The sequence below is a fragment of the Eptatretus burgeri genome, chromosome 2 (genome assembly GCF_056783735.1).
Source record: "Eptatretus burgeri isolate ZD-2024b chromosome 2, Ebu_testis_v1, whole genome shotgun sequence".
NCBI classification, from domain to species: Eukaryota; Metazoa; Chordata; class Myxini; order Myxiniformes; family Myxinidae; genus Eptatretus; species Eptatretus burgeri.
This window is the reverse complement of record NC_140962.1, coordinates 158,696,124-158,712,268: the sequence shown is the minus strand read 5'-3', so window position 1 is coordinate 158,712,268 and position 16,145 is coordinate 158,696,124. Positions and strand designations below refer to the sequence as shown.

General features: G+C 44.0%; 2 protein-coding genes across 31 annotated transcripts in view; one reads left to right on the top strand and one right to left on the bottom strand.

Annotated features, from left to right (window-relative positions):
• The window catches only part of LOC147033690 (NACHT, LRR and PYD domains-containing protein 12-like), a 1,146,930-nt gene that overhangs the window by 316,313 nt on the left and 814,472 nt on the right, over positions 1-16,145 (bottom strand). The gene's annotated exons all lie outside the window — the stretch shown is intronic.
• LOC147033697 (NACHT, LRR and PYD domains-containing protein 12-like) overlaps positions 1-16,145 on the top strand; it is a 517,878-nt gene that overhangs the window by 493,914 nt on the left and 7,819 nt on the right. For all 9 annotated transcript variants that reach the window (XM_085871815.1, XM_085871814.1, XM_085871813.1 and 6 more), the window contains one exon: positions 14,464-14,547. In XM_085871815.1, coding sequence (XP_085727941.1) covers positions 14,464-14,547 — 84 coding nt within the window. The remainder of the gene's footprint in view (positions 1-14,463; positions 14,548-16,145) is intronic.

Below are 16,145 nucleotides of genomic sequence, written 5' to 3'. Positions count from 1 at the left end.
TCAGTTAGAGAGGAGAGGTGAGAGGACAATTGCTTCATAATTTCATCACAAACAATTTTTTTTAGAAAGAGATTGGAGAAGAAATCCTTAACACACAACCTTATGTCACTGGGATGAACAACAACAACTCCGTTGGAGTCATCAACAGAAAAGATAGTGTTGGGTGACTTACTGGAGAAATTTAACCGAAAGAAAGATTTCCTCGGGGTATCTAATACCTTAAAGCTTTAAACCCTCAGTCTGAGTAACAACCCAGCTGCTTTCTCTTGGATTAACTCTCTTAACTGAGTCTTCTTTTCTTGTAATAATTGATAATTTCCTGCATTATTACTTCTCGCCAGTTTATTTTCTCAGTGTACAATGTCAGCTTCTTAACAAGCCATTGTTATATTCTTAACATTTGTCGTGTTTGCCCTGAACTGCTGACAAAACACCCTCATCTGGGTTTTTGTATTGTCCGACCATAAATCCACTGAAGAAAAAGAGGGTTTTCTTAGGATTTGGTTCGTCCAGAAAACTTGGAAAGCTTCTTTAAATCGATCAACTTCTGGAAGATTGGTCTTCAATTTCCAATATGCACTTCAACGTATTGATTGAGGTGAAAAAAAACAACCCCATGGTTACTCAATGATAATCTGAGAATATAGATGAGAAGAAATCTGGAGAGACCACAGTGTTCCTAAAGTGAGTTTATTTACCATCCGTCAAGTCTGGTAAAGGAAAGGCTCCCTCTGTTGAGGCGGCTCCACATGAAGGCCCTGTCACACCTTGACGTTTTAGCCAGCGTATCTCAAGGTATCAAAATGTATGTAAAACGTTGGCATACACTGAACTATTGATGTTTTTTTTAATTTTTTTAGCGTATTCATAACGAGTTGGACGTATGCATAACGTCTTAGTAACGTACACAGAACGTTTCCAGGAGTTATAGATAACTTATACCAACGAATGCTTTGCGTGTTGTCGGCGTTCACAACGTATGCCCAACGATAGTCTCACGTATGCATAGCGCGTGACAGTGTATCGCCGACGATCACGTGGCGTAGCCTATTAAAAGGCTGCCACTCGACGATTCAAGCCACTGTCACACCTTGACGATTTAGCCAGCGTATGCCGACGTATGAAAAAATTGTCTAAAACGCTGGCACACGTCCAATACGTGATGGGTAAGTTTTGTATACGTTAAGAGCACGCTGAAGCATGCTGAATCACGCTGGCATACTTCATAGCATGCCGAGCACGTCGACAAATTTTCAGCATGTTGAAAATTTTTCGACGTATGCCAGCGTATGACTCACGTTCCGTATACGCTGGCCATAAGTTGTAGGCACGTTATGCGCTCATTGACACACGTCGACACACGTTACTTGTAAGTTTCTCATGAGTCGAAACACGTCGAGGTAATGTTTAGCGTGCCCCAAAGTTATTTCTAACCTATGAGTAACGTGTTTTGAACCTATGTGTAACGTATCTCCAATGCACATTGACGTATGTAGACATATTTGACATCTTCCAGACGACCACAGAACTTACTGAACGTGTTTCTAACTTACAGCTACCTTATAATGGTGTATTGGCAGCGTTTAGGGGAATTGGTATATAAAACTGGGCTTCACAGGAGGAACCCGTCAGTGTTCCAGACTCCATGTGTTTTTTTTGGGGGGGGGGTCGCGTCTACAAAAGGTTGAGAACCACTGCGCTAGACATTACCTCGAAGTGTTTCAACTTATGAGTAACTTACAAGTAACGTCTGTCGACGTGTGTCAACGATCACGTAACGTGCCAACAACACGTTACTCCTAGGTTAGAAATAAGTTTCGTGTACGCTAAACATTACCTCGATGGTTTCGACTGATGAGTAACTTACAAGTAACATGTGTCGATGTGTGTCAACGATCGCGTTACGTGCCTACAACTTATGGCCAGTGTATGCGGAATGTGAGTCATATGCTGGCATACGTCGAAAAATTTTCAGCATGTTAAAATTTGTCGACGAGCTCGGCGTACTACGACGTATGCCGACGTATGCCAGCGTGCTTCAGCGTGCTCTTAACGTATACAAAACTTGCCCATAACGTATTCGACGTGTGCCAGCGTTTTAGACAAATTTATCATACGTCGACATACGCTGGCTAAATCGTCAAGGTGTGACAGGGCCTTAAACTGGGATTCATGGGGGAAAAGTACCCTCCATGCATCGAACAAACCAACCCGAGAAAATAAAAGTGATAAATCACTACAATATTCGGGATGAGGTTCTGGTGTATTCCTATCCATTCCGGGTTCAAAGGTCCAGTTAAAATAACCTCCAACACAAACACAGAGACTTAAATCAACCACCTGAAAGTGATTGATCACAGACACGAAGAAATCTCTCCGTTCTGTGCTCCCACTAGGACTCGGTACAAACACATTAAATAATACACCCAGCGGGTTTGACGGTCAGCTCGGATACCAAACTTGATGTAACTGAGTGTTAATCATCCTTTGTGACCACGGAAAGTGAAAACAGAATTTAAATTAAATTTAAAATAAACACCTGAGGCCGCTCGAAGTAAAAATCTCCATATTCTCGGAATCATTCCCAACATCATCATACAATTTTCAAACCCGTGTTTATATCCGTGAAATAATCACTGTGAGTGTGTCTATTTAATGGTGTATCCAGGACAGAGCCAGACCCCAACTAAAAAGGACCCTCGGACCACGGACAAGATCAATCACTCGCTGTCTGCACGTCTGTGCGGCGTCACGTGACCAGCCAGCTCGCCGTCCGATGAAATACCAGAAATAACAAAATCTTAAAACGTCCGTTTTTCACCGGAATTCTTTCACATCCTTGTAGAACACATCTACAAACAATCTAATATATAAATATTAATCTCACAGACGATCCGAATCAGCAGTCCTTCAGGAGGACACGTTACGAGGTGAAGCAGTGAACCGAAAGCATGTGGTGTCCCTTCCAGAGTGTCACGGTTATTTGAATTTAATATATTTTCCTCATGAAAAGTTTGTTTCTGAGCGGATTTGCACGAAAATTATCTTCATTAAACGTGTAGATCCACCAGAAGGTCCCAAAAGTGAAAACAGAAATCAACTAGAACTTAAGACATCCTCGTTATATGTCATGGAAACGGATGGAAGGCCATGGAAGGTTCCCCTCGCTTCAATCCATTCCACACAGACCGAGGATATAAACATTCAATTTTCACAAAACTTGATGTAACCGAGTGTTAATCACCCTTCGCGACGATGAAAAGTGAAAACAGAATTTAACTTTCTCTTGTGTGTTTCCATCATTTCCATGGAGGTCGTGATGCTCAGTGGGAGTTGAAATGTTGGTTTCACACTCTTGTGGAGCCTTATCTATCGATTCAATCGGAGATCTCGGAGTAATATTTCAAATTTCCATCGGTGAAGGGGGCACTGAAGAGGGACGTGTTAAACACTGTCTGATCGTTCACAGAACTTAGTGATGGTAACAGTTCATTTGGGGGTTTAACACTTTCTTTAACATCACTAACTATTTCACCAAAACAACACTTTATATTCTCAGAAATAATCTGCAAACTTTGTAATGTATTTTCATCAACTCCAGGACCGACTTCACGATCTTTTTTCCCAATAAGGGTAGAAACACGAGGAACACATTGAGGTGTATTTTCAGCTTCACTGTCCTTCTCCAATACCACCTTCTTCACACAACTGAGAGAAACACGAACAGCTGATACTCTCCGTTTATTTGAAGTAATAATAGGATCCTCAATCATTACTTCACCACATGACGAATCACAGGAATAGTCGACAAGTTTTGATTTACCTCATTTACCGTAACGGGAAGTGAAATACTATCGTTCTCCACACCGAGTACCGGGGTAGCGATTTCAAACTACCCCCTCCTTCATCTTACCCCCTCCTTCATCCGACCCCCTCCTTCATCCTATCCCCTCCTTCATCCTACCCCCTCCTTCATCTTACCCCTCCTTCATCCTACCCCCTCCTTCATCTTACCCCCTCCTTCATCCTATCCCCTCCTTCATCCTACGCCCTCCTTCATCTTACCCTCCTTCATCCTACCCCCTCCTTCATCTTACCCCCTCCTTCATACTACCCCCTCCTTCATCCTGTCCCCTCCTTCATCCTACCCCCTCCTTCATCTTACCCCTCCTTCATCCTACCCCCTCCTTCATCTTACCCCTCCTTCATCCTACCCCCTCCTTCATCCTATCCCCTCCTTCATCCTACCCCTCCTTCATCTTACCCCTCCTTCATCCTACCCCTCATTCATCTTACCCCCTCCTTCATCCTACCCCTCCTTCATCCTATCCCCTCCTTCATCCTACCCCTCCTTCATCTTACCCCTCCTTCATCTTACCCCTCCTTCATCCTACCCCTCCTTCATCTTACCCCTCCTTCATCCTACCCCTCCTTCATCCTATCCCCTCCTTCATCCTACCCCTCCTTCATCTTACCCTCCTTCATCCTACCCCTCATTCATCTTACCCCTCCTTCATCCTACCCCTCCTTCATCCTATCCCCTCCTTCATCCTACCCCTCCTTCATCTTACCCCCTCCTTCATCTTACCCTCCTTCATCCTACCCCTCCTTCATCTTACCCCTCCTTCATCCTACCCCCTCCTTCATCCTATCCCCTCCTTCATCCTACCCCTCCTTCATCTTACCCCTCCTTCATCCTACCCCTCCTTCATCTTACCCCCTCCTTCATCCTACCCCCTCCTTCATCCTATCCCCTCCTTCATCCTACCCCTCCTTCATCTTACCCCTCCTTCATCCTACCCCCTCCTTCATCCTATCCCCTCCTTCATCCTACCCCTCCTTCATCTTACCCCTCCTTCATCCTACCCCCTCATTCATCTTACCCCTCCTTCATCCTACCCCTCCTTCATCCTATCCCCTCCTTCATCCTACCCCCTCCTTCATCTTACCCCTCCTTCATCTTACCCCTCCTTCATCCTACCCCTCCTTCATCTTACCCCTCCTTCATCCTACCCCTCCTTCATCCTATCCCCTCCTTCATCCTACCCCCTCCTTCATCTTACCCCTCCTTCATCCTACCCCTCCTTCATCTTACCCTCCTTCATCCTACCCCTCCTTCATCCTACCCCTCCTTCATCTTACCCCTCATTCATCCTACCCCTTCCTTCATCTTACACCTCCTTCATCCCACCCCCTCCTTCATCCTACCCCCTCCTTCATCATTCCCTCTACGATTTCAGATTACTCTCCTCAAAACATTTATTTATGTATTTTTAGATCCTCGTGGAGGATCTCCAAGTCTTACTCACGTTGTTGTTCTTCATCTTCTTCTTGTGGACTTTTTTGTTTCAGACCCTTCACTTTTCATCGAAACTTCCTGAAACTTGACATACATATGTAAAAATTCCCTGCGCAGACAGTAACCATCTCCGAGTTTAAAATTCCTCCGAGAAAAAAAGTTATGACGTCAAAATATCTCCGCTAATGGAAATCGCCTCAAAAATTATCTCCGAAACTAGGCAAGCTTTTTAAATTCTGTTTGTGGGAATCGAACAGGGCATCAGCAGAGATGAATTACCGCACATATGATACATCATTATTACGTCATATCAATTTTTATGACGTCATTCCTATTTTTTGACATTTTTTGTTTCACAACCCAGATTTTTCATCAGATCTTCGTGAAACTTGCCATGTATATCCAGAAAGCCCACGTGCAGGCAGTAACCATCTCCGATTTTGGAAATTCTTCCGAGAAAAAAGTTGATGTCATAATATCACCGCGAATGGAAATCGCCTGTACCATTATCTCCGAAACTTGGCAAGCTGTTTGAATTTTGTTTGCGGGAATCAAGCCGGGCATTAGCACAGATAATTTATCGCAAACCTGATACATCACAATGACGTCATATTCGTTTTTATGACGTCATCATTAAGAGGACAAGGATCTTAGCTCATTTGAGCTTGTTATTTACAAAAAATAGTGATTTAATTGATATTGAAAACTAATTAGAGAAAAGCCATTGACCACATGACAGCCTTTAAAGAGTTTGCAATGAATTTTGATTTTATTATGAATGATTTTATTTTAATATTGTTATTAATTGAAATCAGTATTTCTCATAATTATATTTTTTGCCATATTTTTTTTATGATATCCTTCTTCGATATAGGTGATACAAATAGACATACTGGTATATCTTTTTAACCAACTCAGACTATATTTACAATTATGGTAACAACGCAATAAAATCAATGTATAAGAAAGGCAATGAAAACAGCTTACACTTGACCACTTGTGGAAGGTGGGGATATCTGAAGCCACAAAACTCAGTCCACCACACAACTCCTTGCCCAGATATCTATTTTTCCATCTGACAAGCCGCCTGTAGCTGGTATATTTGTATCGTCCGTACAAGGGAAATAATAGCAATCGCTCTTTGAGACGGAGCTGTGGTTTTAATGCAATTAACATTTTTGTTACATTTTTTATGTTTCCAGACTTTGAGACGAGCTTTCAATCTTGTATGTTTGACGTGTTCTATTCAATAAACGTATCATGAGTTGTGGGTATAAGAATTTATCATTTCAGCTAAATCAGGGAGGAGGGTAATATGAAATCGGGTTCAGGCTACCCCCGGGGGTAACTTGAAATCGATTTCAGATTACCGGGAAGGAACTTGACAGGGGGGTAGCTTGAAGTCTTTACACCGGGGTATTGTTATCATTTGTCTCACTGCAAGCGGGAACAGCAGTAACAGTTAAACCAGTGGTTCTCAAACTTTTTTTGAATACCGCCCCCTTCTGCCCTCTTGGACCGGCCCAATGCCCCCTTGTCCTATCGTTCCTGGTCGGACACCCAGTGGGCAATAGGATAGTCCGAATTTATGTGGATGGGAAGCAAAAATAACAGAAGCCAAATATTTCCTGAATAATATTTTACTTTATTTTACTTTACTTTTCCTTTACTTTTCTATTTTATTTTGCACTACCTGCAATGTTTCAGCAGAACAGGTCCAGGTGAGGCAAACTGGGAATCTGTTATCACAGGCCCAAATACCGTTAGTGTGAAAGGTGGGCCTGGTGACTCCCTGCGAGATTACGATCATCGAGCTCCATCTCAGTGAGGTAGAGATGCAGATCGCCCCTCTTGGTAATGTCAAGGCGGTTGCGATACTTGGTCAGTATCAGTCAGATGAACTCGTTCATCTACAACTTTCGACTGATGTTTCTTTGTTTCACTCCTTGGAGTTTTTATCTCTTCACAGGTTAACGGAATGTAAACTGAGCACCAAGTCTGGGCCCATCCTGAGGGACCTGAAGAACATCAATAACAACATAACACATTCATCATGGTGCTGAACCCTCTTTCAACAAGGTATGATGTGGGAAACGCCACCAGCAGCAGTTCTGCCTCTGTCCATTTTGCGGGGTATTCGCCCCGCTCCAGAATCCAGAATTTGCCGTATTCATGCTGCGAGAATCTTGCCTTCGCCTCATCATCATTCCACAAGTTGATAATTTCGTCCTGTAATTCGCGCTTCACATCTCGAATGTCACATTTGAATGGGTTGATCACCCATGCTGGCACCGACAGTTCTAGCAAGTCTCTGAAACGCTGCTCCATATCTCCAAGAATCTTCTCAAGGTGATTGCAATAAACGAGCAGCTCTTCATCAGAAACAGCAGTTTCCTTTGCAAAACGGGGAAAGTGGTACATGTCTCTGCGCCGAGGGTTTCCCTGTGCAGAGTCGCCTTGGTTACGAATGCGCCGATCACTTTCTTTGCTTTAATCAGCATCATATGGTCACCCTGGAGTTGTTTGTTGACATCATTCAGTATACTGAATATGTCTGTGAGGTAAGCCACATCATGCTCAATCACAATCACTCTGTATCAATTTCCAACAGAAACTCAACCACTGTCGAGAAGAGGGCATGGAAACGGGTCAAACAAGTGCCTTTGGACAACCATCGAACTTCGGTATGGAACAAGAGCCTCTCGAATGGTTCATCATTCTCCTGGCAAAGCTGACGAAACAGCTGATCATGCAGAGGCGACACCTTGATTTTATTCACTGCTTTGGTTACGATTTGGAGTGATGTATGAAGTCTGGTGCTGAGAGCTTTTGCTGCAAGATGCTGGTGGTGCACGACACAGTGAATGGCGAACACGGACGGTACCTGGTTCTTCAGAAGCGCAATAAAACCACACTGGTGGCCAACCATCGCTGGTGCCCCGTCTGTCGCGCAAGCGAGGATGTTCTCCATCGGTATGTTCTTATCAGTAAAGTCCTTCTCCAACGTTTGGAAGATGGAAGAACCCTTCGTATAGGTCTGGAGTGAGCGGGCAAACAACAATTCTTCCACCATTTCCTGATCACGGATGAAGCAAACGTAGCAGAGTAACAGAGCTTCACTGTCACGGAAAGTGGACTCATCCAGCTGAATGGCGAAGTGCATGCTTCGCAGCTCACAACACAGCTTATCTTCTACATCTGATGACATTTCATCAATCCTCCTGGCCACGGAATCATTGCTGAGCACAATCGACGAGACAACTGGATACGGATCCTGGCCCATAACAGTTTTATCACTTCCCCAACAGCCGGTTTGATCAACTGTTCGCCGATTGAATACGGTTTTCCAGATCTGGCGATGAGCAATAACAGCTTATGCGACGCTTCCATTCCTTTATCCACGAGCTTTTGGCTGGCTTTGAACATTGTCGTTAACGTGGATCGCTTCTCAAATTTCTCTTTCAGCGATTGGAAATAGCTGACCTCTGCGCGAGCCTCATCACTGTGCTTTTTACTCAGGTGCTCGCTCAGTCGAGATGGTTTCATTGCTTCATTGGACAGCGTGATATCACACAACAAACACATCGGTAACTGCGTGTTCGTCAGGGATGGAATGAATCCATACTTGATGGATTCAACGGAATACTGACGACACTTTTTATTTGAGGCCGACATCTTGAAGCCGACCGGACGTGAACCTTATTTGAATCACGAAATCAATACGCCACGATGTCGAAACACTAACACCAGTGATAAGGCCAAACAATAATTATATATTTCCGGTCTCCGGTCAGTATGCGCATTGATTTTCACCCTGCGCCTCAAAAAAAAGAGTTCTTCACATTTCCAACGGTAGCTACAACAACGTTTGCCGAAAACACAATGTCGCGCCGCCTCACTACCTGCGCCGCCTCAGTACTCGCGCCTCGCTGGGAATCGCGTTGCCGGATCATAACACATGTACAGTATATGGTATTCACATCATGTGTGTATTAAAAAAAAAAACACTGATTGCATTGTTGGTGAACAAGTCTGTAATATGCTTGAAGAACTTAATGATTTTCAGAATAAATACATTTTAAAATGTGTTCATGATTTACAAAAAGGCCTACCTGTCCCATTGCCTCCCTTTAATTCCTCTCTGGACGGCGCCACGGCGAACGAGGAGGACCACAATGGGCATTGTATGGCCAATTTGCCGAATGGCGCCGGGAAACCTGTTCAGACTGCAGGAAGCACAATGAGCGCTCCCAATCGCCGCTGCTCCTCGAAACCGCCAGTGCCCCCCAAATCATTACCAGTACCCCCTACCACTCGTGGAGTCTGGAGCACCCCCCTGAAAGTTCCCAGCGCCCACTGGGGGACGGTCGGGACCACTTTGAGAACCACTAGTCTCGAGGGCAGATCACCAGCTGAAGCACTTGTGCCAGCTTCACAGGATTCAGAGTAATTTCGATTTTGTAATCTGGATATGTTTGTTTTGCTCGTAAAACCAGCATAACAAGATTTGTGCCATACCAAGGAATCAGGGTTGGTTGTAAGTATCAAAACAAGTCGATCTAATGCCATTCTGTTTTGACAGTCTCTATGTTTCTGTCGTATTTGCACAGACTCTTTCAGTTTGGTTAGTCCTTGTTCTGTGGCACATAACAGTTTGTCAATTCTCTTCTCCTGGCAGATGATGCATTGTGTGACATCAGTGGATCTGCCTCTTTTAAGATTCAGCATTGGCTCCACATTCTCATTTTTGTAGTGGCACATTCATCCTATGAAATTCCACATGAAGCACATCCTTCATCTAAAACAAGAAAAATGAGTTGGTGCATTTCATCACTCAACCCGATAAGTGCTTTCTGGTGATGGTGATCTGAGCGCAGAGTCATTCAGCTTTTTTGTCACATATATGGAGCAAATATGTGTTTCTTGATTAAAACTACGATTGGAAATATTTGGGCCAAAATCAAATACTTTTTCCTTAAAACTATGAACAGTTTAAGATGTACTTAAGATGTACTTCAGGTGGTGAACAGTACTCAGGATGTACTTCAGAAGTCGATTTCGGAGAAATAGTTGCTGGCCATGGCAGCCATCTTGAAATACAAGAAATGGCCACCATTGCCACTAATTAAAATGCAAACATTACATTTAGATAGGATGAAGAGTTTATATATGGTGATGCATTATGCCTCTGGATGACACTTCTAAACTGTGCATTTGACCTCAGGAAGACCGGAAATAATAGCTAAAATAACGTTTTGGTGTCCATTTTGTTTTTGGCCATTTTGAGACATTTTGAGTCACAGGAGAGGGTGACAGACAGCAAAAATGTAATCAGCACACCCAAATTATGATGATAAAAAAGTGGTCTGTCAACGTTTCCCCAAAAATGCCTCTTGAAGTCTGATTTCCCAAAAATCCGACCAGTCTATACCTTCAATTACTGGTTCCTCAGGATGTGGAGTAACTTGTCGTGTGGAGGTGTCAGCGTGCTCCATATGAATGGGAGAACGAGGGAGTAGAGGAATTGGAGGAACCTCGGGTAGTGTGTGGGGTTAATAGGGGCAGGAGGGGGTGGAGGAGTTGGAGGAACCTCGGGTAGTGTGGGGGGAATGGGGGAATCTGTAAGAGGTTGGATAATTTCAGGTTCTTCCTCAGTTTTATTGATGTGTTCAAACACGTGATGTAAAACAGCTGGCACAGACACTGTTGGGGTTCGAAGCTCATCGTTTTGTAAAGTCGGGCATTGTTAAGAAGGGGGGAGAGGGGGCACTGAGGGTACGATCGGTTTTTCCCCTTTTATATTTTTAATGGAGTTTGTCCTCGTTCACACGAGAGGGAGACGGAACAGTTTTACTTTTTTTTTTTCGTATACCTTGGTCGAGGCTCGTATGAGAGCGAACACACAACTCACAGCAAGGAGGCATGAGACAAGAGAGGCGGGAGTGGAAGGGACAAAACAGTGGGGAACAGACACATTAGGTGAACTGTGGAAGGGAGAGGGATGGGGATGGGATGGGGAACATGGCGAAGAGAAGATGGACATTACAGGGACTTTCAGGAAGGAAAGCAGGGGAATTGAAGGAAGTGGGCTTGGGTGGATTATCGGGGGTAGAAAAGATCGAGGATTTGGATGGGGGAAGATAAGAGGTGGTGGTGAACAGCTGTTTTGAAAGCCTGGAGGGAAGAATGGGAAAGAATAGAGTGAGGAAGTTTCTTCCAAAGGCGGGAAAAAAAGAGAATGAAAGAGTGAAGATGAGCAGTGATTCGTGATTTTGGTAGTTTTACCAGAAGGGGGTTGTTGGCGGACCTTGAGCGCCCTGTGGAAATGTGGTGGGGACAAATCGCAGAGAGAGCAGAGGGGGCAAGGCTGGAGAGGAGTCGGTAGAAGACAGAAAGACCACCGACCAACCTGCGGTGATTGAGTGAAAGGCCCAAAGACTCAGCTTCATTGCGGGAGATGCCGATGATCTTAAATGCCCTGGTTTCGACAGCGTGAAGCCGAGAAAGGTGGGAGGCAGGAGCACCAGCCCAGAGGAGAGAGCAGTACTCCATCAGGCTTCGGACAAAAGCTTTGTAAGTGGTCAGGAGCTCAAGAGGGCCGAGGAAAGACTTTGCACGACGGAGGATTCCCAGTCGGCGACTGGCTTTTGAGGCGAGGTTGGAAATGTGACTTTCCCAGGAAAGGTCATGGCAGATAGTGAGACCAAGAAGCTTGAAAGAAAAGACTTCTTCCAGAGGATTGTTGAGAAAGTGGATGGGGGGGTTTTCTAAATGGTCCTTTCGAAGAGACATAGTGAGAGTGTGAGATTTGTCTGGATTGAAAGACATGTTCCACGTGTTGGACCAGTTTGTAATTTTATCCAGATCTGCAGTGAGCGAAGAAGCTGCTGCTTGCTGGTCTGAGGGATGACAGATGGTACGGCAGAGGGTGGAGTCGTCGGCAAAGAGAAATAGAGGATTTTCCAGAGAGTCCGAGAGATCATTGATGAAAACCAGAAAAAGAACAGGGCCCAGAACGCTTCCTTGAGGAACTCCAGCCTGCACAGGAAGAGGGGATGAAAGAACTCCATTTAGGGCCACACGTTGACTGCGACAAGAGAGGAAGTCTGCGAGCCATGAGTGGAGATGGCCTTGAATACCATGGGAAGAGAGTTTGGTGAGTAGGGCAGGGTGCCAGACTGTGTCAAAAGCATGTGATATGTCCAGGGATATGGCTCGGATTTCTTCTCTGGCATGGAGGACCTCCATCCATTGATGGGAGAGCAGAAGCAGCATATCCAGGGTAGAGTGACCTTGTCTGAAACCAAATTGATGATTGGAAATCAAGCCATTGGAGAAGAGGAAGGATTTCATGTCTGAAGCGATGATGGATTCCATAACCTTGCTGATGATTGGGAGAAGGCTGATTGGTCTGTAGTTACAGGGATCTGTTTTTGCACCTTTTTTATGCAGGGCAGTGATGTTAGCAGATTTCCAAGCAGATGGCAGATGACCTTGGGCAAATGAGAAGGTGAATAGAATAGAGAGAGGGTGAGCAAGAGCAGAAGAGCAGGCTTTGAGGACACGTGGGCTGATGCCGTCTGGACCGGTTGCAGAATCTGACTCGAGGTTTGAAAGCAAGCTCTCCACCTTGTCAGGAGAAAAGGATACAGAGTCCAGGGACAGTTGGGTGCGACTGGGTAAAGTGGGTAGAGATAGTGATGGATACTTTTAATGTTTTCCAGAGATGGAGTATAATTTACCTCCATAGGATTTTGGGGGCACATCTCAGGTACAGGTAGAGAGTCTGCATTCTCATGTGCGAGGGATTCATACCGGTTGCTCGTCATCGTCTGGTCAGAGAGAAACGATCCCGGTGTTTCTGACTCGATAATTACCACCTTCTCTTTACGAGGTGTTGATGAATCTTGAGGAGTTTTCCTCTTCCTCAATGAGGAAACGAACGGAAAACCGTCACGGATGTTCATATTATCAGGAGGGTTTGAGTTTGATTTTGTATCGTCTGTCGCAGTAACCGGGGTCGTGTTCATGACAATGTTGGGAGTTGGAGGCGAAGCAGTGTTGGCAGGAGAGGATGTCTGATACCGATTTGGGACAGAAACGTTTCAAACGAAGCTGTTCGTTTCCACAAGCAAAGCATTTTAATGTTTCTGTTGATGAGTAGACTTGGTAATCGTGGTTATTGTTACGAAATTTAAGAACAACGTTCAAAACGTTATCAAGGTTGGATGTGGGAAGTACAATGTACACGTCGCTGGAAGGACACGATGTGATTCACCTGTTCGCTCCGAAAGCCCAGAGGTGACATTTTGATCTGGGACACGACAGGACCAAACCGAGACAGGACCACAAACAGAACCTCACACTTTATAAATGGAGGTACATTTGATGTTACTGTCTTTACATCTGGTGGGTCGAGGGGGGGGGAAACCAGAATGAAATGTCCATTGTTTGTGGACAAATCAGCCACTTATAATTGTTCATGGAGAGGTACGGGGTTATCATCCCATAATTATGTAATTGTTTATGGAGAGGGACTGCGTTATAATCCCATAATTATACAATTGTTTATGGAGAGTGATTGGGTTATTATCCCATCATTATATAATTGTTTATGGAGAGGAACTGGGTTATAATCCCATAATTTTGTAACTGTTTATGTGGAAGGACTGGGTTATAATCCCATAATTATATAATTGTTTATGTGGAGGGAATTGGTTATAATCCCATAATTATATAATTGTTTATGTGGAGGGATTGGGTTATAATCCCATCATTATATAATTGTTTATGTGGAGGGATTGGATTATAATACCATCATGATATAATTGTTTATGTGGAGGGATTGGATTATAATCCCATCATTATATAATGGTTTCTGTAGAGGGACTGAGTTATAATCCCATAATTATATAATTGTTTATGTGGAGGGAATGGGTTATAATACCATCATTATATAATTGTTTATGTGGAGGGATTGGATTATAATCCCATAATTATAAAATTGTTTATGTGGAGGGATTGGGTTATAATCCCATCATTATGTGTTGTTGATATGATTTATAAACATAACTATTGAAATGGTGAAAGTATTCCCAATGTTCTCCATGTTGTTAACAGAATGATAATCTCAGGGTTTTTCTCTTTCCCTCCTTTACCATCAGTTTGAGTTGGAATCCCATCGGTGATGAGGGACTAGAGGGGTTGATGGAGGGTCTGAAATCACAAACAAAGTTACGAACCCTCGGGTGAGTGGGAAGGGGATTTGGGGGGGTAATGAAAAAATCGTGACGTCATAATCCCTGATCGTGTCCCTGACGTTCTCCAGGTGAACCTTGACCTCCATTATGAACCTTTGGTTGAACTTTGTACTTCACTTGTGTTCAGAGAGGGGATTGGAAGGGACAACTCGTTCTGTGTCGGGGATCATTGGGGTGAATGATTGATACACCACTCGTGTGAATGATAAACGGCTTCACATAAATCATTCTGAACATTCAACATTTCATTCTCTTGTGGTGAAGGTTCGTAAATGTAAAAAGGAACGAAGAATGTTCTCTGAAATCACGTGATCGATATGTTTGTGGACCTTAGTAAATGAGGGTGAAAGTGAAGAGTGAAGTTGTAACGTTGAAGAAGAAGAAGAAAACATCAAGGTGAAACTGAACTCTCAACGTGACGTTTGTGGATCAGTTTGGGTCCAAACCCCGAAAGATCCATTTACACCATTTAAACACCAATGTTGGACCCGTGGTGTCGAACTCAGGTGATCGTACCACGTGGTGCCGAAGGTGCACCTTCAGAGAGGGGAGGGGGGAATAATGGGAGGGTTTTGGGGGGAATTGATCTTTTTTTTCAAATGAGAAATCTTAGAATGAAGAGATCGTTTGGACCGTCATGTCTGTGTCACACCCTCAACATTTTTTGACAACCTGAACCATCCACCTGCACACAGGTATCACCATGTACATGTAAAACAAACAAAGGTGTGTCACCACGCTGCACAGGTAGAAAACACAGCGGACCGTGTGGTGATACATGTGGTTGCAGACTGAGTGCCTCAACAACAATAACCACAATATGTTTGATGAAGAAGAATCTGATGAAGATGAAGGTCACGGATATAAATAAACATCATGATGGAGGGGATTCGGGTACAAACTGTGATTTCGTTTCCTTCACAAACACACACAGGGTTATACAAACCAAATAACACAAAACATTACTTACTATATATTATGGGTCATCAAAATAATAATAATAATAATAATAATAATAATAATAATAATAATAATAATAGTCATCGTGGTGTCGGAATTTTTCTACATTTTGTGGCCATGGAATGAAAAAAGGCAGAGGGGGTCGAAGGAGAGTGGAGGGGGCAGGGGGATTAGGGGTGGTGGGGGTGAGGGGTTGTTGGGGGTATTTTACATTGTTGTTTCCTATGTTTGATTGTTTGTGATATTTCACGAGTGTTTGATGTTATTATATTCGGTAATAATAGAGGATTGTTCACCTGTATGAACCGTTGATGTTCAACACACACCTGGTTCGTTGGATCAAACAAGGAAATCAATCACTGATTTAGATTCCTGGATTACTCTCCCTCCCTCAATGAGTGAAAGTGAATTTTTCCAGTTTTCCACCTCATTCGCTTCTTCAACAAACATTCAAACTTCACACAAACAAACCAAGTGAGCAGAACGAACCTCGTCCACACCATTCCATCCCCATTTCCCCTCACCCCTCCCCGTTCCGTCCCCATTCCCCCCACCCCTCCCCGTTCCGTCCCCATTCCCCCACCCCTCCCCATTCCGTCCCCATTTCCCCCCACCCCTCCCCATTC